The sequence below is a fragment of the Tarenaya hassleriana genome, unplaced genomic scaffold (assembly GCF_000463585.1).
Source record: "Tarenaya hassleriana unplaced genomic scaffold, ASM46358v1 Cleome1, whole genome shotgun sequence".
In the NCBI taxonomy this organism is placed as follows: Eukaryota; Viridiplantae; Streptophyta; class Magnoliopsida; order Brassicales; family Cleomaceae; genus Tarenaya; species Tarenaya hassleriana.
In genome coordinates, this window is record NW_010960187.1 from 11,637,845 (window position 1) to 11,658,999 (window position 21,155).

Genomic DNA, 21,155 nt, shown 5'->3' on the forward strand with positions numbered 1-21,155 from the left:
CAGTGAACGGGCGTCGTGTAATATTATGTGTTGTTTGGGTTGAAATTTGTGCTTCCCCGCATTAGCAGTAGCAGCCTATTTAGAATTTATTCAAACGTGACGTGTGTGTGTATATACGTATATGTATATATTCGTACGTAGATGTTTAGAATAGTACGTTATTCGTGCATTTGACCATTTCGGATCCGATTCAATGTTGGAGGTATTTTGGTGCGTTTGATACAAATAAATAAATATGTTTAAGAAAATCGATCGTTTGGATAGCTCGACCGGTGAGGAAGGAAGTAAAGTCCTTTCTCAACCCGAATTTGAGTCCTGGTACATTCACATGGATTTTCCGATTTTTTAGAAGATATAGTTGGACCAAAAGAGCGGTGAATTTCTAGATTTAAAAAATATATGATTATGAACTTGAAAGAGCAAAAACTGAGAGGGTAAGAAAGAGATAGAGAAAAAAAAAGGGCTTTATTAAATGATACATAAAAAAAAACATATATCCTTGTTTGATTTGTCCTTTGAATTGTACAAATTAATGTTGCCGGGTTTATTGGAATGGAGCATTCACACAATTCTTGCTGACGCATTCACATTGCGTCGGCTTTTTTTTTTTTAAAGGTCTACCAACCCTTTTGTGTGGACTTTGCTTTAGGCCCAAATACTACATTACTAATTAAACACGTATGGCCCAATATCTACCATCAATTATATATTTTTTTTTGTATGCCCATAATGATATAAACAATATTGCGGCCCATGAAATATAATATTATACATTTTTTTTTTGCTTGGTAGCAATTTTTTTATTGTTAAAAAACAATTGGAGAATCGGTTTCTCCAATTCTCTAGGATATTATAGTACGAACTTTTAGATTATAAAAAAAATATATTCCATTTTCTATTTAAAGGTACATCACGATGGTTTATATATGGCCTTTAATGAAACCCTTTTTGCAAAATGGTGATGAACATCTAGAGAGGTGTCAATCGATCCGATCCGAACCCGCATTCGTAACGAAGGTATTCAGACCGGTCCGAATTTTTTCTAACCTGTAAAACCGAGTTCGAAGTCCGATCCTATAAGATTCGGAATTGGGTCAAGTCGGACCGGACTAGTCCGCTTGATTAGAGTTCTTTTTCCTTCATTTGAATCACTTTTTTTTACAATTGTTTTTTTAAATCATGCTCTTTAACCGTTGAAACGGTACGTACACAAGATCAAGACCGGGAATTCAATTCAATAATTAATAAAAACTTTTGATAGTCTATAATCGCCTCAAGCAATGGATACATCATCCAGTTACCTCTCTCGAAAAAAATCTATATATATATATATTTTTTTTTCCTATAATATATAATTCCTGCTTTTGTATATACAGAGGAAGATGCAGAAACCATCAAAGGGGGATTTAATTCCTAATTCTATTAAATTTAAAAGGCGACTAATTAAGAAGCGACGCTTATCTCCTTCCCTGCCTCTCTCGGCGCCATAAAGCTCACTCTTTTCTGCATCCAAAAATAATATACGCACGTGTTTTTTGTTCTTATACTGATCGAGGAAGAAGGAAACGGAAAGAGAAGTAAGAGGAAGAGTCCAGTAGGACAAAACTCACCTCACGGGCCTTGACTCCTCCACCAAGGCGGCGCGTGCTGTCACGCGCGTCTTGGTCCCTCTGCTTAGCCACGAAGAGACCGACGATCTTCTCGGCGGCCTCGGCCTCGGTCGCGCTCTCCCTGACCAGCCTCTCTATCTCCGCCTTAGGAACCCTAACCTTCACTCTGACAGATCCGGCGGCGGCAGTCTCGGCTTCAGTCCGGCGGCCGGAGGGATTGAGGATAGACAGATCGGAGGCGGATCTCCGGGCAAGCACGAGGCTTTCCAGCCTCTCCTGGGCGCTCATGTGGATTCCCGATCTTACCCTTCTCGGCGGAATACCCTCTCTCTGCCTCGGAGGCTCCACCAGGAAATACAGCCTCTTCGCCTCCAGCCTCTGCCCCGCCTTCACCACCCATTATCATATAACCCTTTCAGTCACATGAAGCAAAAAAAAAATATTGTAAAGTAAATAAAAAAAAAAAAGAGACCTGGAGGGGCTTGGCTCTGACGCCGTAATGCTTGACGGCTTCTGAGTCCAACAAGACGAGGCCTGGATACTCTTTCAGCACCTCCTCCGCCGTCATCGGCGTCTTTATCTTTAACGTCTCTCCGTCTATCTTCATCACCTTCGCCGTTTTCTTGCCCCCTAAGCTATTACCCATCTCTCTCTCTCTCTCTCTCTGAGATCTGATTATTAGATGGATAAAGCTTGGACCTTTTGGGTGTGCCACCGTTCTGAGGCTGTAAATTATGTGGTGCTTTCAAAGCTTGCCGGATTTATAATAGAGACTTGAGTCGACATACATTTCTCTCTCTCTCTCTCTCTGCTCTGCCTCCGCCTTAGGAACCCTAACCTTCACTCTGACAGATCCGGCGGCGGCAGTCTCGGCTTCAGTCCGGCGGCCGGAGGGATTGAGGATAGACAGATCGGAGGCGGATCTCCGGGCAAGCACGAGGCTTTCCAGCCTCTCCTGGGCGCTCATGTGGATTCCCGATCTTACCCTTCTCGGCGGAATACCCTCTCTCTGCCTCGGAGGCTCCACCAGGAAATACAGCCTCTTCGCCTCCAGCCTCTGCCCCGCCTTCACCACCCATTATCATATAACCCTTTCAGTCACATGAAGCAAAAAAAAAATATTGTAAAGTAAATAAAAAAAAAAAAGAGACCTGGAGGGGCTTGGCTCTGACGCCGTAATGCTTGACGGCTTCTGAGTCCAACAAGACGAGGCCTGGATACTCTTTCAGCACCTCCTCCGCCGTCATCGGCGTCTTCATCTTTAACGTCTCTCCGTCTATCTTCATCACCTTCGCCGTTTTCTTGCCCCCTAAGCTATTACCCATCTCTCTCTCTCTCTCTCTCTGAGATCTGATTATTAGATGGATAAAGCTTGGACCTTTTGGGTGTGCCACCGTTCTGAGGCTGTAAATTATGTGGTGCTTTCAAAGCTTGCCGGATTTATAATAGAGACTTGAGTCGACATACATTTCTCTCTCTCTCTCTCTCTCTCTTTTTTTTAAAAAAAAATCAAATATAATTATATAGGAAAACATGCTAATTATACACATCTTTAGATACGTGATGACGTCATTGCCTTGACAATGTTTTTAAACTTTATTCAGCAAATTGATATGCTCATATGGCCACTGCTCTATAACTCGATAGAAAAAAATAATTATGAATTTTGTAGAAATCGCGATATTGTCCACACGATTATCTGAAGGAAAAAAAAAACTATTGCATTAGCTAGTGAAATGCTGAATTACGAAGCTTTTTATCTGAATTTGGCCCTTTTTTTAATTAAAGGTACTTTGAATGTATGATTTGTGTAATTTTCAATTCGTAATATAAAAAAAAAAAAATTGGAAAAGTACTAAACTTTTTGGGTAACGAAATTGGAATTTTTGTTGAAATTCAGTCTGACTTTGTCGCAACTTTGAACAGGACAACATCATGCGGTCCAACTATTCAACTTGGTGGACCATGCGCTTTAACTTTTGTCCTTCGCCTTTCTCCAACCAATTTGGTCACGTATTAATTACTTTGATTTCTACATAAACATACATTAAACTTTACCATATGTTGCGGAGATGAGCGGTGGACGTACGTGATTACCTAATCATCGTAAATTTAATTTTCTCTAATTTTTTATTATTATTTACCCAAAAGCTAGTTTTTACGTTAATCACGGATCCCAAAGGGGGTACGGAAACTGATTAAGAAACCATGCCTTCGATTTTTTTGGTCGTGTCATAATTAATTTTGGATTATGTGTATACAAAATCATAGATACGGGAGATAAAAAAAAGTTGTGGAAAATTACAACTACTTCAAGATCAATTAGTTAGTTATCTTCCGAATATTATTTCCGGGGAAATTTTTTTTTTTTATGGCTGTTATGAAATTCCCGTGGTGCATGGATCCAATAATATCAACTTATCAAGTATTTAAAAATTATATCATGAGAAATATTACTAAAATTGTGATTATATGTACATACATATATAGTTAATTATTTATCATGCATCGTAGAATTTCAAAAGCGAATGGTTTTGTACGTATAACTTTTAAGTCTTTTACATATTGGGGCGGAGATTTAAAAAAAAAAACGCTATTTGCATTACATGGGTTCCGAATTTGTATGGGTGGATAAATAGTGTTACAGCGAGTGGCGATAAAAAGTCCAAATTGATGGTCCGTTTGTCAACTTGGAACTTCGACATTGATGACTTTGCAGTCCACGTAATCTTTATTATCATAAAATTAATTAAACGCACATGTATACGTATATTTATATAACTTCTCGATAGAGAAAAAAAATACAGGTTAAAATTAAATAAACATATCGTAACTTGAAAACATAACTTAAATAATCTGGATGGTCTAAGATTGGATGATTAACTGATAAACGATGGAACAAAACTCTTTCTGTTTCGAATTTTCATTTGGAAATGATATTCAAATGATCAATTATCCTATCTTTTGAAAATTATAATTGGGTTGAAAGCTAAGTGAACGTTTAGATCAGAAAAAGAAATGATCTGGACGGTTAAAAGGCATGTAGGGTTCGACTGATTGTACCGCTGCGATTGCGGTTGTGGTTGATAACATTTTCAGAATGTTTGGTAGCGATTGTGAGCGGTTGATACTGACTGATTTATAAATGACTGTTTGTTGCAATTGCGGTTGGTTGCGATTAGAAGTGAATGGTTATCCACAATTGCGGTTGCATTTTGAAATAAATTACAAAAAAGGGACATAATTTTAATATAATTTTTTAATTAATTGTAATTAATTTTTATATTGTCATTTGATAAAAATATTATATATAATTTATAATATAATTATATAAAAATATTTAAAATATAAATTCCATTAATTCAATATATTTTTAATTAAAAAATTATATAATAAAAATATTAAAATTAATTATTGATAAATCTAAAAATTATACAATCATGTTATACTATTAAAACATAATATCAAAAATTAAATTCAAATCATAATAACTAAACAAAATCATCAACAAAATAGTGCCATGAAAAGACAGCAAAATTCTTCAATCACACATGTTAACGAGACAGTGAGCTGCCCTTACATTATAAGTAAAAGGATCTGTGTTGAACACTGAAACCAAGTTTGACTTGTTAAGACAATTTTCTTAACCAATGTGTGACTCACTTCTCTTCAAGCAGCTTTGGCAGGACTGAATCTCGGTAATACAGAATAGGAGACCATGCTTTAATTCTGAAGTTGAAGACATTGCTCATGTTGTAGTCAAATCGCTCCATTAAGTATTCAGGAATCTTATCAACCACTCGTACATCATTTGCTAAGGTACTGACAAAGAATTCTTCGTCGTAGATTTCCCCAAATTTACTGGAAAGAAAAACAACTATCAGAAAGTAATGAACAAAATGATGGCTTCACTTATGTATTGTACATCAATGCAAGTTGAATCCTGCGATGTAAATGAACTGATCATTAAACACTAATTGTACATAATTACTCATGTTGTTTGTATAGTTAACCTTGTTCTATATATATATATATATTATATTTTCATTCTAAGTACTAATCTTTGTAAACATTAGTAATTCTCTTAAATTGTTATAGAGAAATTACAATCTTAAATTCAAACTTTAACCAGAATAAACTGAAAACAAACCACCAATATTTCATCATCCATTGGATGTAATATCGGGCACTTGGAGATATGAACGTTCAAAGGAGGAAACACTTTCATATTTCTCACACCTCGATTCAATTGAAACACTGGTAAATATACAGACCCACAAAGCAACAAAACAAGGACAATCCCTTTATCATCATTTTCTAGGTAACAACACCTCGTTCAGGTATTTCACTGAACACATTCAGGACATGATCGAGATCTCCATTATCCAACAAACTTCATTCTACAATACAGTATTTTTGTCGAGAATATCACCAAACACATTCAAATAAAGGCAGTCAAAGAGATCCATATCATTAGATTTTTGAAGTTCACATCCATATCAATAAACAAACAGATCCACAAAGAGAAAAGGGAATCTGAGAGGATTTTTCGTAGAAACAGAGATATATCTGGAGATGACGGAGATGATGAACTTCAGCGAGCTCCAGCAAAGCGAAAAACACTAATCGACAGAAGAACAAAGAAGAAAGTGGGTTTGACGGAGATGAAGATCGTGAGTTTCAAAAGCAATAGAGAAAACGAAGAGAATTTTAGGGTTTTTTAAAATTTTTAATAAGGGTATGTTGGTCTTTTAATTTAATTGTAGGAAAACGCTACCGAAACGTATCTATAAAGTAGCGTTTAGATTTTTGAAGTTAGGTTGCGGTAGGGTTTGTCTGCGGTTTAATCAATCAGTTTTGCACCTGCCACCAACCGTCAAAAATCGCAACCGCTCCGTTTGCGGTTGGCAGCGGTGTAACCAGTCACCCTCGTAGTATAACACGCGTGTACACAATGAATGTTTATCCGTTAAAATTTATAAAATTCATTTCAAAGAACGTGAGTAGATTGTGCGGTGTGCATACGTTCACATTACATATGCATGTGAAGTATGTGATGCATGATATGATATCTATTTATTCTTATTTATTATTATTCTTATTATTATTTGACAAAAAATAGCATCGTCCGTACGGAATATCATGACCATCTAATATGCATGTGTGTGTTTTCCCCTTCAACAAAAAATGGTCAATATATAATTATGTTATATAATGAAATATTAGAATCCTTATCGTAAGTACTAAGTAGCCAGCCGAGAAAATGGAAAAATCGAAATAGACACGAGGCTGCATAATTTTGCAAACATTGGACATAAAAGAAAATTGATACACAACCTTTCTTAAATATCGTTGAAGGTTGAAAATTTTGTATTCGAGTTCACCAAAAATTGGGTGACTTATCAATAATTGATAAGATTAAAGTTAAGGGAAAAAACCCTCAAAATTCCTGAACTTGTAATTTGGTATAATATAAATTCCTGAACTTGCAGAGGTGCTTATTAATTCCCGAACTTGCAAAATTGAACATGTTAATTACTGAACTTGTTAATCCGTTCCATAACAGTCCTCACCGTTAATTGGTCAACGAAAAGGGTTGACCTAGTCTACATGGCGTGTGACGTGTCGGGCCAGTTTAGAAATTTTGTGCCACGTATGCAATTTCAAGGTTTTCGAAAAAAACCTGCGATTTCGACGAGGATGAACAGTAAACCGGGCTTTCTGAAAAGCCGGTAAATGACAATGATGACGTCATTGGATACATGAAAAAGGTAAATGGTAACAAAGTGATGTGTTTATTTCGGTAATGATCATCAGAAGAATTGTGTCGTCATATAGATTTATGATTTGGAGGGTTCTTTTTTAGAATTACAGAGGAACATAGGTACTCCGACGAAAACCGTAAAAAACAAAAAACGTAATGACGCAAAAGGGAAAATTTATTCGGGGAAGGTTCATCAATGGCGAACCGGTGATTCAGTCCCCACATCAACTGTCGTAGTTTCAATTAGGTAAACTAAATCTCACCCTCTCTTTTTTACCCGATTCTGTATCCGTTTTTCAATTTCTCCCCCTCTTCAATGCCCTCGTTTTCGTCTTCCACTATTTGATCTGACAACTAAAGAACTTCGATTTCGATTATGCATGAAGCTGTAGAGTCGTAGTTGATTTTGGCTTTGATTCTTTGAATCTGTTGCTGGGTATTGATGTCTGATCATTTCTATAATCGGAGCTTTACTCGCTAGGGTTTATCTTTCATGGTGGGTTCGTTGTTTCGCAATCCTAATTCGGATTAGGGTTTTTGGGTCTTTGATCTGGTCAATGTGCGAGGGATTTGATACTCAGTTGTGTTTTCCTGCATCCGTATCTTGAATAGGAAGAGAGGATTTAAACCGGATTTACTGTTCATCCTCGTCGAAATCGCTGGTTTTTCGAAAATCCTGAAATTGTATACGTGGCACAAAATTTCTGGACGGCCCGACACATCACACACCACGTGGATTAGGTCAACTCTTTTCGTTGACCAATTAATGGTGAGGACTGTTATGGAACAGATTAACAAGTTCAGTAATTAACATGTTCAATTTTCCAAGTTCGGGAATTAATAGGCACCTCTGCAAGTTTAGGAATTTATATTATACCAAATTACAAGTTCAGAAATTTTGAGGGGTTTTTCCCTAAAGTTAATTATCAACTCAGGTTTGAATCTCTGCTAAGAGAAAATCATTCGCCTGAATTTTTTTCTTAGAAAATATAATTGGATCGAAAATCCGATGAGTTTTTGATTATCAAAGTTTTTTTTGAGATCTATGTGCGTAAGATTCAATTGGACTAGTTGGCATAAAAACTCCCGCATATAAAATGTAGCGAAACAATATTATCATAGGATCTAACTATTGAAATAAAAAAATGAATATATGATTGAATAAAAGTACAGATTTTAAGATATTATTTTTCAATAATAATGAACACAATATTTAACAATATTGTGTATCATTCTTGTATTCGTTATATCTATATTTATTTTTTACATCACATGTTAATTTGTTTATAAATATGTGATATTTTCATTGTAATGTAATAAGAAGAAGAAGAGATGTAGTAATAAAATTAATTTCGTTTTTTTTTATTTGTCTTTTTTTCTTATTTAATTTTCGCAATTTTATATTTCTACATGGTATCAGAGCGTTTCGATATGCTCTATATCTTTTTTATTTTTCAATCTTTTTTTTAGTTTTGGATATTAATATATCCAAATCATTTAAAGAGGAATAAAAATCCAAAATCAAACGAGGTGTTGTGACAAAAAGAAGTCAAACCTAAAAACTCTAAGGTCAAGTGAGGTGTTATGATAAAAAGAGTTAAAGATAGAACTTCAAAGTCAAGCGGAGTGATTTAAAAATGAGTAATACATTTTAAAAGAATTAAATTTGGTGTTTATAGATTTTTCTAAAGACAATAAAAATATCTATGAATTTTTCTCGTATTATCTTTTCAAGATTGACTTTTGCATTCTTTCAAAATCAATCTTGAGAAGAATGTTAAAATAAGAAAATGAATATACATGCGATTGTAGAAAAGTATATATTTTGAGATATTATTTTCAATAATAATGAACATAATATTATGTATTATGTATCATATTTGTTTCCGTTATATCTATATTTTTTTTACATCATATGTTAATTTTTCTATAAATCTGTGAGTTTTTTTCATTGTAATGTAATAATAAGAAGAAGAGATGTAGTAATAAAAGTAATTTCGTTTCTTTTTATTTGTCTTTATTTCTTATTTAATTTTCGTAATTTTATATTTCCATATGTAGAAATATAAAATTGCAGAAATTAAATAAAAAATAAAGACAAATTAAAAGGAACGAAATTACTTTTATTACTATATCTCTTCTTCTTGTTGTTACATTATAATGAAAATAACTCATATATTTATAGAAAAATTAACATATGATATAAAAATAAAATATATATATAACGGAAACAAATAAGATATACAATATTTAACATAATATTATGTTCATTCTTATTGAAAATAATATCTCAAAATCTATATTTTTCTTCAATCACATATTTATTTTTTAATTTCAACAATAACAAAAAAAATTTTTTGGCAGGTGTACATACATAGTCACAAAAGTTTTAAATCGATTTTTTTTATAAGATAAATCGTTTGGAAAGAATATTTTCTATTGTTTCAATTTTTTCACATTATTATAATATATCATTTCATTTGTTTTTGTTTGTAAAGCATTTGCACATTACACGTATATAAATAACACACACAGTGAGAGATAAGTTTTGGTTTGGATACTCAATGTAAGGTATAGGGATGATTTATTTGTTTCGGTTTGGTTATAATTAGATTTGGTTATTTTGATTTAGAAAAATTATAACCATTTGATTTTATATTTAATTTGATTTAGTTCAGATTCAATTGGATTTACAAAAATATTCATTTTTTTTTATTTGTTTCCATTTGAATTCAGATATTTTTTTTTTAATTTTGGGAAAAGAAGAACTATTCAATTTTTTTATTCGAAGATTTAAGTCTGATTCAATTCGGATGGTTAGATTATTTTTCCAACACTACATAATGATGCTCAAATGCTCATTTTGTGAGTATTTATGGGCCGACTATTTGACCCAATAATCAACGTAATGGGCCTCTTCAACCCGGAATTGAGTAAACCGACCCGAGAGTTCATCTCACGCGCCAACCCGTTCAAAATCCCATTCCTGATTTCGCGGCCTTTTCCTCCTAAACAAACTCACACCTTGCGACACACTCTCCGATTCTTCATCGGATTTCGAATATGGCGAAACTCGTCGAGACCTTTGCTTGCGTTCCTTCGACGGAGCGTGGCCGTGGTATTCTCATCTCCGGTGACCCCAAATCCCATTCTATTCTCTACTGCAATGGCCGATCCGTTTTGATTCGGAGTCTCCGTCGGCCTCAAGACGTCGAGGTCTACGGCGAGCATGGTTATCCCGTAACCGTCGCTCGATATTCTCCCAACGGAGAGTGGATTGCCTCCGCTGATGTGTCGGGTACGGTCCGGATCTGGGGAACGCACAATGGGTTCGTGCTGAAGAACGAGTTCAGGGTCCTCGCTGGTCGGATCGATGATCTCCAGTGGTCTTCCGATGGCTTGAGGATCGCCGCGTCCGGAGATGGAAAGGGAAAGTCATTCGTTCGAGCCTTCGTGTGAGTTCTCTTCCTCTGTTCCCCCATTTCCTCTCAGAATACTTGCTTTATTTTTTATCTTCGTTTTACGATTCCGATAGTCTCCTCGAATGCTTTTGGTGTTTACTCGCTTGTAACGCCAACAGATCAGAATCTATGGACATTTCCTCGTGTAGATTGTATGATTAATTGTCTAATATGTTGTTCGCCACTGCATATGCTCTTTACTTTGCTAATAATTTCGTTTTAGCTTTATTCTTCCTTCACGATTTCGACCATCTCCTTTGAGGTGTAGAATTTCGTTTGTTATGCTGTTGAGATTGAAATCTTACTAATAATTTCTTGGTTTGGTAACTGACACGCATAGATTTGAGAATTATAATTCCCCAGGCTGTTCATTCGTGCAACTTTCACTCCTGGTAATATTTTTTTCGTGAATTTGTTAGCTGGGATTCTGGCAACACAGTGGGGGACTTTGATGGCCATTCTCGGAGGGTTTTGAGCTGTGCGTTCAAACCCACGAGACCTTTTCGAATCGCCACTTGTGGGGAAGATTTCTTGGTGAACTTCTATGATGGACCTCCCTTTAAGTTCCATTCATCCCACAGGTAAGTTTGAAACAAAATCTCATTTCATATGTTTGTGTGGATGTTTCTCTTCAGTTGCTAGGATGACATGTTTCCGCATTTGATAAGATACGACAGAGAGCACAACGTTTGAGGTGTTAATACTTGAGATTTTTCTCTGGGAATTCTTGTATAGGGAACATACGAATTTCGTCAACTGCATCAGATTCTCTCCTGATGGTAGCAAATTCATCACTGGAAGCTCGGATAAAAAGGGTATGATATACGATGGAAAAACAGGAGAAAAAATCGGAGAATTAGCCTCAAAAGACGGTCACGAAGGCAGCATCTACGCTGTTAGCTGGAGCCCTGATGGCAAACGGGTAACCATTCTCATCATCATATGCCAACATTCTGCTCCGGTGCAATGTCTCATGGTTTTTTCATCTCGGTACTTGAGTGTTGCTGATATCATCAAGTTTTTAGGTACTCACTGTATCTGCTGACAAGTCTGCCAAGGTATGGGACATATCTGAAGATGGATCTGTCGGCTCCGTGGTAAAGACATTGATAAGTTTCGGATCTGGTGGAGCGGAAAGCATGCTTGTTGGATGCCTTTGGCAGAATGATAATCTCATTACGGTATCACTTTGCGGTACCATATGCTTGTTTGCTGAAGATGATTTTGATAAGCCTCCGTTGCAGCTATCTGGACATACAAAGAATGTCACTGCATTGGCTGTTCTTGGGACAAACCAGAAGACAATTCTGTCTAGCAGCTACGATGGCCTCATAGTGAAATGGGTACAAGGGGTTGGGTACTGTAGCAAGCTACAGATGAAAGATGGGACCAAGATCAAGCGCTTAGTGGCTAATGAAAACAGCATTATCTTATCTGGGTTTGATAACAAGGTATATGTATATCCCATCCTTCTGATTTTCAGGTGGTATCCCCTTAAAACTTTGATTAGGGTCTTGGTATTCATGAATATGAATGAGTTCAAGTCTTAGTGTTTGCTTGATTTTTCCGTTCTTTTTACATCAACATTGCAGTTTCAGCACTATGTTGTCTTAAAACGTTCGTTTCGATTGACAGGTCTGGAGAATTCCTTTGGAAGATGGTGAATTTGGAGATGCGGATCATATCGATATCGGGCATCAGCCATTGGATGTAAGCATAGCCGTCGACTCTCCCGAATCAACAGTACTGGTTTCATATGATTCAGGAGTTGTGCTGCTGAAAGGTCATATCGAAATCTTGAGTAAGATAGAGCTGGGATTCCCTGTGGCAGCTTCTGCCATTTCGCCGGATGGAAGAGAAGCCATTGTAGGAGGTCAGGACGGAAAGTTACACGTATACTCCGTATCAGGGGACAGTCTGAAAGAAGAAGCCGTACTGGAGAAACACAGAGGAGCAATAACAGTGATACGCTACTCCCCTGATTTAACAATGTTCACTTCTGGAGATGCCAACCGGGAAGCCGTTGTATGGGACAGGGAGACAAAACAGGTAAACTCCATAACTTGAAACCGACACTCTCACTTGCAAAAACACTTATATATATATATATATATATATGTATATATGATCTGATTGCAGGTGAAGCTAAACAACATGGTGTTCCACACGGCGAGGATAAACAGCATGGGATGGTCTCCGGACAGCAAAAGGGTGGCGACTGGGTCAATAGACACGTGCGTGATTGTGTACGAAGTGGACAAACCGGCTTCAAGCCGTACCACTGTCCGTAACGCTCATCTTGGCGGCGTCAACGCTGTTTCCTTCATCGACGACTTCACTGTCGCCAGTTCTGGTGAAGACGCCTGTGTTCGTTCCTGGCTTCTTGATCCTCCTTGACCAAAACACACTCCCCCCTTGACCCATTTGATTATTAATATTATTTTTGTTACAGGGAGTTTTCCCCCTCAATTATTTATTTTTCATAATGTGATGTTTAGTTTTATGTAATGAGGATCCCAATTTCTGAATTCTACATTTACATGAAGAAAACCTCATATCTTCTTTATTTTAGAAAAAAAAAACATGCGAGTTTAAGTATGCAGTTCAATAAATCCATTAAAAAACAAACAAACAATTGCATCCAATATAAACTCGCATGAAATGTAAATGTATTGTGAATGGCTACCACATCGTCGATTAAAATAAAAGAAAAATCTCACATAAAAACTTTATAAAATATGATAAATAAATAACTAAAATTTTAATTTGATCTAATTGATACATTAATTATTAAAATATTCTAAAATTCATATAATAATTTACAAAATCGATATCAATTTACAAATTCGATTTGTTTTTGAAGTTGAAAATTATTTTCAAAATCATGGTAAAATGTTTTAATATTTAAGATATAAATTTAAAATATTTTTTTAAATATTAATTAAATCAAATTAAAATTTAGATATTTATAAGAGATTTTCTAAAATAAATCTTTTTTTTTTCGAACGAGACAATTACAGGTCCAAATCAAGCTTAATGGGCCTACAAACTCATATGGCCCGTTTCGGCTCATAGAAACAACGTCGTATCTCTCCTTGAAATTCTATTAGTCACAAATTTAAAATATGATTAATTAATATGACCCAAGATATTATCGAGGCCGTTTTCTAGCCTTTGCTTCTTTACCTCACCAGAGCTTCCAAGGAGAAGAAGACACAGACCTACAGCATGCTGGGTTTTGGCGGGAAATCTCTTATCCATGTCGTTTCGGGAGTCGGGGGGAACGGGGTTGGCCGAGTTCTAGCTGCCATGGCTGCTGCTCTGTTGATCCGCTTGTTTTCAGGACCCGGACCAGTTCTCTTGCCTGCAAACGACGCTGAAGATGGCGGCGGCGAGATGGACGATGACGGAGACGAAGACGCAGCTTCGACCCCTGGGAAAGTTCGTCCCATCACCATACGTTGGAAGAACATCACGTGCTCCCTTTCGGATAAGTCTTTCAAATCGGTAGGAGCGCCTGTTTCGAGCATCTGGAAATATGTTCTATGCCAAAATTTAATCGGTGTAGTATTTATCCATTTTCCGGGTTTTTTCCCGTTTATGGAATCGAAATTGTTAGGGTATGCATGTTAAGGAGTAGAATCGGAATTTCAAGAATCTAAGAAAGGGTTGTTTTGCATTTGGCCTTAACGTGACTCACAGGTGCGATTCCTGCTCAAAAATGTGAGCGGGGAAGCAAAACCTGGGAGGTTGCTTGCAATAATGGGTCCATCTGGATCTGGCAAGACAACACTGCTCAATGTTCTCGCTGGTCAGCTTAACGCATCACCACGTTTGCATTTATCGGGCCGTTTGGACATCAACGGGGAACCGAGCTCGAACAAAGCTTATAAGTATGTCGTGTCAGAATCACGGGTTATACAAGTGTATATTCATTTGAGGGATCATCTTGCTGTCGCAGGTTTGCATTTGTGAGACAGGAGGACTTGTTCTTCTCGCAGCTGACAGTGAGGGAAACGCTTTCTATTGCAACAGAGCTTCAGCTTCGGGAGATCTCTTCGGAGGAGGAGAGAGACATGTATGTAGACAACCTTTTGTTCAAACTGGGTCTGGTAAGGATTCACCTGTCTTTCCATTCCAGTAATGTCGTTGGAGCTTCAAATTCTGGTATATTAGTGGCGTGATTCTGTTCTTTCTTTCACCATTGGCTGTCTTCTCCAAAAGGTCAGCTGTGCAGATTCGTGTGTTGGTGATGCAAAAGTCCGTGGGATCAGCGGTGGAGAAAAGAAGCGTTTGTCGCTGGCATGTGAATTGATCGCTAGTCCGTCTGTAATATTTGCTGATGAACCCACAACCGGTATGCCTACTCTACTAAATTCTGATCATTGATGAATTGTGGAAATACACTTAAAGAGAACGTTTTTGTGGCCAGGGCTTGATGCATTCCAGGCTGAGAAAGTGATGGAGACATTAAGACAGCTTGCACAAGATGGGCACACTGTAATCTGCTCGATACACCAGCCTAGGGGTTCTGTATATGCTAAATTCGATGACATTGTGTTGCTTACAGAGGGAGCACTTCTCTATGCTGGTCCTGCAGGCAAAGAACCTCTGACATACTTTGGGAACTTCGGGTTGCTTTTCTGAACATTGCCCGTTATATTTCATTCGTAGTCATTTCTTTGATTCAGTTCTTCCTTTGACCAATATTCCTCTGATCCCTGAGCAGGTTCCTTTGCCCAGATCATGTGAACCCTGCCGAATTTCTGGCTGATCTTATGTCCATTGACTATAGTTCTTCTGAGAGCGTCTATTCTTCTCAGAAGAGAGTACATGCCCTCATTGATGCGTTTGCGGAGCTTTCATCGTCCGTCGTTTATGCCACCCCGCTTGGCAAAGGAGAACAAACCAGAAATTCCGTGAGATCTCACAAGAAAACCATTGTTAAGAAGAAAGGTGATTGGTGGAGGCAGTTCTTCTTGCTACTTAAACGTGCTTGGATGCAGGTGCCATTTTCTTCTGCGTAATCATATGATTTAGATGTATGATGATATGCTGGATCTCAAATATTTTCTCCTGCCCCCTGAAAAATCTACCTTTGTGAAGGAATAAAAACGCTTGAAGAGAACCAAGTTATGTTATCTTTAAGAAGTTGCATGACATTGTGGAAAATGAAAGAAGAGGAAGAAAAAAGATCATGTGCAAGCATCTTTGAATTTGATTTTACTTGACATTACTTTGATCAATCTGAGTTACTGAGAACTTAAGTGACACCTGAGGTTGCAAAGAAACATCTTTAACTTTTATTTACTGTCATCAGTTTGTGTTCCTGATATCATCGAGTAACTCACAGGCTTCTCGAGATGGGCCCACAAACAAAGTCCGTGCAAGAATGTCTGTAGCATCTGCTCTGATATTTGGATCAGTTTTCTGGAGAATTGGGAAATCTCAGACATCAATTCAAGACCGAATGGGTTTGCTTCAGGTCTGAAACATAGTGTATGTTGTTACTTGTTACAGATATCTTTTTTAAGTACTGGTAGTAGTAGCTACGCAGGTACTGAGTGTTTTTCTGCTTAGGTGGCTGCAATAAACACAGCTATGGCGGCTCTTACAAAGACAGTCGGCTTGTTCCCTAAAGAGCGTGCGATTGTGGACAGAGAACGTGCAAAAGGATCTTATTCTTTAGGCCCTTACTTGCTCTCCAAATTAATAGCTGAAATCCCTGTTGGGGCTGCATTTCCCTTGATGTTTGGTGCTGTGCTATACCCCATGTCACGTCTAAATCCTACTTTGTCAAGGTAATTCTGTAGATTTTCATCTTCTGGTTTTCGTAGCAGAGACTGTTCCAGTTGCACGAATAGATTGATGAAACTATAGTAACTAACACAACTGCCAGCTTTAGCCTCATAACATTTGCTTTGGGTTCTTAACACACTGTATATAGTAGCCTCAGATGTTTTATTATCTGTACTTGTCATGGCCAATAGTCCTTAGAAAAGATATGTTTCTTGCCAGATTTGGAAAGTTTTGTGGGGTAGTGACTGTGGAGTCCTTTGCCGCGTCTGCAATGGGTCTAACCGTCGGGGCTATGGTCCCGACCACAGAGGCTGCAATGGCAGTGGGACCATCGCTCATGACAGTTTTCATTGTGTTTGGAGGATACTACGTCAATGCAGACAGCACTCCGATCATCTTCCGCTGGATTCCCCGTGTTTCTCTTATCAGATGGTGAAAATCCCATTTGCTCGGTTTCTCGTTTTTAGCGAAAATAAACACTAAAATCTTTGAAAGGTGACTATCGGATTGTCTTCTTGCAGGGCCTTCCAGGGACTCTGTATCAATGAATTCAGAGGCCTTCGGTTTGACCATCAGAACCCATTTGACATCCAAACCGGAGAACAGGTAACAATGTTTGTGTCTGAAAACCATACATCCTTTTCTCTTTTCCTTTGTTTTTTTTTTAAATTAACTTTATATATTCCCTCTATCAGGTGCTGGAAAGGCTTTCCTTTGGAGGAAGCCGGATAAGGGAGACGATAACAGCTCAAACCAGGATCCTACTGTTCTGGTATTGCACCACCTACCTTCTCCTCCAGAAGAACAAACCCAAGTATCAGAAGCTTGAGGAACTGCAACTGGAGCCTCTGGAAGGAACAGAAGGTCATGACCCTTCTGCCCATCAAGTGGAGCCACACCCAGATGATGGTGAACCACAGCAACCTGACGACCAAATCCGTCCGTTTATACTGGAAGGTTTGTAAACAATACAGAATATAAAACCATCCGGGGCTCCACAAATAGTATGTACAATGTTCTATACACATATATATATGTATGTACATATAAAACTGACATAATTTGTGTGAGAAAGTCTGATTAACAAGTTGAGATCGGTGTCTTGTGGATTCTATATGCGGCAGGTACCAACACTCAGTGAAGAAGGATTCATCTCCACCGCAGCGGTCGCGTTTCGTGTTCCGTGATGCTTTCATTACGCTGCCTATGGAAATAAATAAATGAAAAAAGATTGTTTTGCAGTCGTTGTCGTCGATCCCAAATAAATTGGAGATCATGACGGCGATGATTCTGACGACGTAGATGTTGCACGGAGATCACCAGGACGACGGTCATTTTTACTGTTCACAAGCCCAATAGCCCATCATCGAAAGGCCCGATAATATATATACACTTATTTCTCCAATAATTCAAATTTTCCATCAATTATATCGAATACTTCATAACTGTAATTTATTAGAAACTATACTAATTCTGAACCGAAGTAAATAAAAAATAATCCAAAAAAATGGGTATGTTTTCGATAAAAAGAGAAGCGAAATAAATATAACTGAACGAAATCAAACCGAATTCTAGGGGTGGCCAATTCGGGTTTCGGTTCGGTTATATTCGGGTTCGGTTATTTCAGTTATAGAAAAATTATAATTATTCGATTTTTATATAAATTCTGGTTCGGTTCGGGTTCGATTCAGTTTTGGTAAAAAGTTCAATTTTCCAAAGAAATTGTCGGTTATTATCTTGGTTTTTTCAGTTATTTTTTATTCGGTTCGGTTTCGGTTTCGGTTTTTCGGGTTTAAAGAAATCATAACCGTTCGATTTTGATATCGGGTTCGGTTCGGATACGGTTATATCTTATTAGGTTCGCTTCGACTCGATTATTGGATTAAGAACCGAAATGACGATCCCTGCCGAATTCAATATAAAAATACGAACAATTATGATGTTTTTAAAACAAATAATAAAACTCGAATATACCCCACCCACTTTATGTGACATAGAGAAAAGTCCTTTTTAATAATAAATAAATGAATTGTGAAGAAATCGAATCCGAGGGTCGGGTCCCGATTCCCCGGGAAAGGAGGACCGCGTCTTTTTATTCGGCCCTCCAAAAAAGAAAAAGAAAAAAAAAACCCTATCTTTCTTTCCACCTTCCGTCTCCGCCACCGCCACCACACGGAATTACATTCTTCTTCGTAGCTCTCACGCTCTCCCTTCTCTATTTATATATACCCCAATGTTCCTCGCCCTCCCTTGATTTCCCCTCCCATCTTTCCCCGTTCCTCCAATTTCGATTCTTTTAGCGCAGGTTTCTGCAAATTTCCTTTCTTTCTTTTTCTTCTCTTCCGGAGTTTTCTGCAATTCCGATTTTCCCTTTGAATTTCTTCTGCGGTTTATCCGGAATTTCCTGAATTTTCCCTGTCTGATTCTCTACCAGGGAGGGAGTTTTTTTCTCTGTGGCTTTGTTGGGACAGTTCGTCGAGGGGCTGAAATGGCGCTTGCGTACGATCCTCTCTTCATCAGCTCGGAGAAGCCGGCCATGGAGGTGACCCCGTCGCCTGCTGTGATACTTACCCAGGACGAGCTCAAGCGTATCGCCGCTTACAAAGCCGTCGAGTTCGTGGAATCGGGAATGGTCATTGGCCTTGGAACCGGCTCCACCGCCAAACACGCCGTCGATCGAATCGGAGAGCTTCTCAGACAAGGCAAACTCGAGAACATTGTCGGAATACCCACTTCGAAGAAGACCCAGGAGCAGGCCCTCTCCCTTGGGATCCCTCTTTCTGATATCGACGCCCACCCCGTCATCGATCTCTCCATCGACGGCGCCGACGAGGTCGACCCGGATCTCAATCTCGTGAAGGGCAGAGGAGGGTCTCTCCTGCGAGAGAAGATGATCGAGGGAGCTTCGAAGAAGTTCGTGGTGATAGTGGACGAGTCCAAGCTCGTGAAACACATCGGAGGAAGCAAACTGGCGCTGCCGGTGGAGATAGTCCCGTTCTGCTGGAAATTCACGGAGGAGAAGCTCCGGAAACTGTTCGAATCCTGCGGCTGTGTCGCAAAGCTCCGTCGCGGCGGCGGAGGCGAGACGGGGAATCCTTTCGTGACGGATAACGGGAATTACATAGTGGATTTGTACATGGAGAAGGACATGGGAGACCTGGGAGGTGCGAGCGATGCGATCCTGAGGCTTCCTGGGGTTGTGGAGCATGGCATGTTTCTGGATATGGCTTCCACGGTGATAGTTGCGGGTGAGCTCGGGGTGACAGTCAAGAACAAGGAGAAGAAAAGGGGTAATCGTTAACAGATTCTGCGCTTAGGGGAACCGATTTGCTTGATATTACTTAGGAGAGAAGTAGGGTTTCTGCTGGTAGGAAAGTCATGGTACTTGAAGAGAGGAGATTTTGGATTTCATTACAGAACGAAGTTGGATTTTATGAAGCAAGACACATTTGTCATTGTCTTTTATATAAAAGTCAATTTTACAACATGGGTTTTGCATGTGTTTTTTTGGGTGATTTGGTGTGTTTTAGACAAAAGAGGCCAAAAGTTTTCTACTATTAGCATGTTTTAACCAACCGGTGATTGAATCTTGGATGCTTCTGATGTTTGTGTGTGTATATATATATATATGTATTCAGAGGATTATTTATTAGAAAGCCTTAAGCATCCTAATCTTTAAGGTTATTCTGCCAATTTTCCATTCAACTGTTGATGAACCAAGCGTTTAGGTAATTGTCAAAGATTGCAAAGTGTGGATTAAGTTGGGATCTAATGCTGTTTATCCCTGAGTCGAATGACAATTTTTGCATTGAATAGATAGACTCAATTTCTCAGTGGACGGACTTTGAACTTTCTTTTTTTTTTAAACGAAAATTCAATTCAATTGAAGTTAGAGTTTTTTTTGGTAACCGGATTCTTGTACCGAGATAAAGACTAATTTTGAAATCGGGACTCTTCAATTTAAAGATCGAAATCGGGACGGAATAGACGGTTTATGTTTTCATTCTACCGGTTGATCTATCAAGTTGGATTCAATTAGGGGTGTCAATCGGGTCGGTCCGAGCCGACATTTGATCCGGAAATTTCGGGTTCTGGCTCAGGCCGGTTCGATTTTTTCAGGCCTATATAATTAAATCCGAAGCCCGACCCTATGCATTCCGGACTCGGGTCGGGTCGGGCTGGACTGGGCCGGCCCACGGACTTCCCTTTGTAAATGTTATTTAAAAAAAAAAATTCGGACTTTCAGGCCAGTCCGACTCAAACCCGAAATCTGATTTGAGCTGATCCGAATATCCAATTTTTTTCGGATCAAGAAATTTCGATCCGAAGCCTGCTATTTTTCGGCTTTGACCGGGTCAGACTTCGGACCTCGGGCCCAAATTGACACCCCTCGATTCAGTTGAAGTTAGAGTTGAAAGTATTAACATAACAATAGTCTTTTGATAGCTGAAAAAGAAAAAAAAAATACAAAAAGACAGCCGACACAATAAAACCTAAGACACACATGCATACATACACGCT

General features: G+C 38.3%; 4 protein-coding genes across 6 annotated transcripts; 3 read left to right on the plus strand and 1 right to left on the minus strand.

The window, feature by feature from the left end:
* Positions 1-1,238: 1,238 nt before the first annotated feature.
* LOC104823857 (uncharacterized protein At1g66480) lies at positions 1,239-3,097 on the minus strand. 2 transcript variants are annotated; one of them, XM_010555621.2, is made up of 4 exons: positions 2,762-3,097; positions 2,434-2,676; positions 1,611-1,754; positions 1,239-1,503 (listed from the first exon to the last, which is right to left on the minus strand). In XM_010555621.2, exons 1-4 carry the CDS (start codon positions 2,933-2,935, stop codon positions 1,444-1,446), a joined length of 621 nt encoding a protein of 206 aa, XP_010553923.1. In that variant the 5' UTR covers positions 2,936-3,097; the 3' UTR covers positions 1,239-1,443. The 2 variants fall into 2 exon arrangements, with proteins under 2 accessions (XP_010553923.1, XP_010553916.1); XM_010555614.1 differs by lacking the exons at positions 2,434-2,676; positions 2,762-3,097 and adding an exon at positions 2,083-2,409 and having other exon boundaries at positions 1,611-1,997.
* Positions 3,098-10,155: 7,058 nt separating this feature from the next.
* Positions 10,156-13,350, plus strand: LOC104823875 (actin-interacting protein 1-1). The gene is made up of 6 exons (XM_010555642.1): positions 10,156-10,829; positions 11,255-11,416; positions 11,571-11,757; positions 11,861-12,286; positions 12,471-12,884; positions 12,975-13,350. The coding sequence occupies exons 1-6, from the start codon at positions 10,438-10,440 to the stop codon at positions 13,230-13,232; spliced, it is 1,839 nt and encodes a 612-aa protein (XP_010553944.1). The 5' UTR covers positions 10,156-10,437; the 3' UTR covers positions 13,233-13,350.
* A 637-nt stretch (positions 13,351-13,987) lies between these two features.
* On the plus strand, positions 13,988-17,875 carry LOC104823881 (ABC transporter G family member 7). Of its 2 annotated transcripts, XM_010555655.1 has the most exons (12): positions 13,988-14,342; positions 14,538-14,728; positions 14,797-14,947; positions 15,060-15,192; positions 15,268-15,469; positions 15,565-15,841; positions 16,189-16,320; positions 16,416-16,636; positions 16,854-17,066; positions 17,156-17,240; positions 17,330-17,591; positions 17,759-17,875. In XM_010555655.1, exons 1-12 carry the CDS (start codon positions 14,064-14,066, stop codon positions 17,773-17,775), a joined length of 2,163 nt encoding a protein of 720 aa, XP_010553957.1. In that variant the 5' UTR covers positions 13,988-14,063; the 3' UTR covers positions 17,776-17,875. The 2 variants fall into 2 exon arrangements, with proteins under 2 accessions (XP_010553957.1, XP_010553966.1); XM_010555664.2 differs by lacking the exon at positions 14,538-14,728 and having other exon boundaries at positions 14,125-14,342.
* An 843-nt stretch (positions 17,876-18,718) lies between these two features.
* On the plus strand, positions 18,719-20,237 carry LOC104823893 (probable ribose-5-phosphate isomerase 2). The gene is made up of 2 exons (XM_010555676.2): positions 18,719-18,939; positions 19,069-20,237. The coding sequence occupies exon 2, from the start codon at positions 19,123-19,125 to the stop codon at positions 19,933-19,935; it is 813 nt and encodes a 270-aa protein (XP_010553978.1). The 5' UTR covers positions 18,719-18,939; positions 19,069-19,122; the 3' UTR covers positions 19,936-20,237.
* The last annotated feature ends 918 nt before the right edge of the window (positions 20,238-21,155 follow it).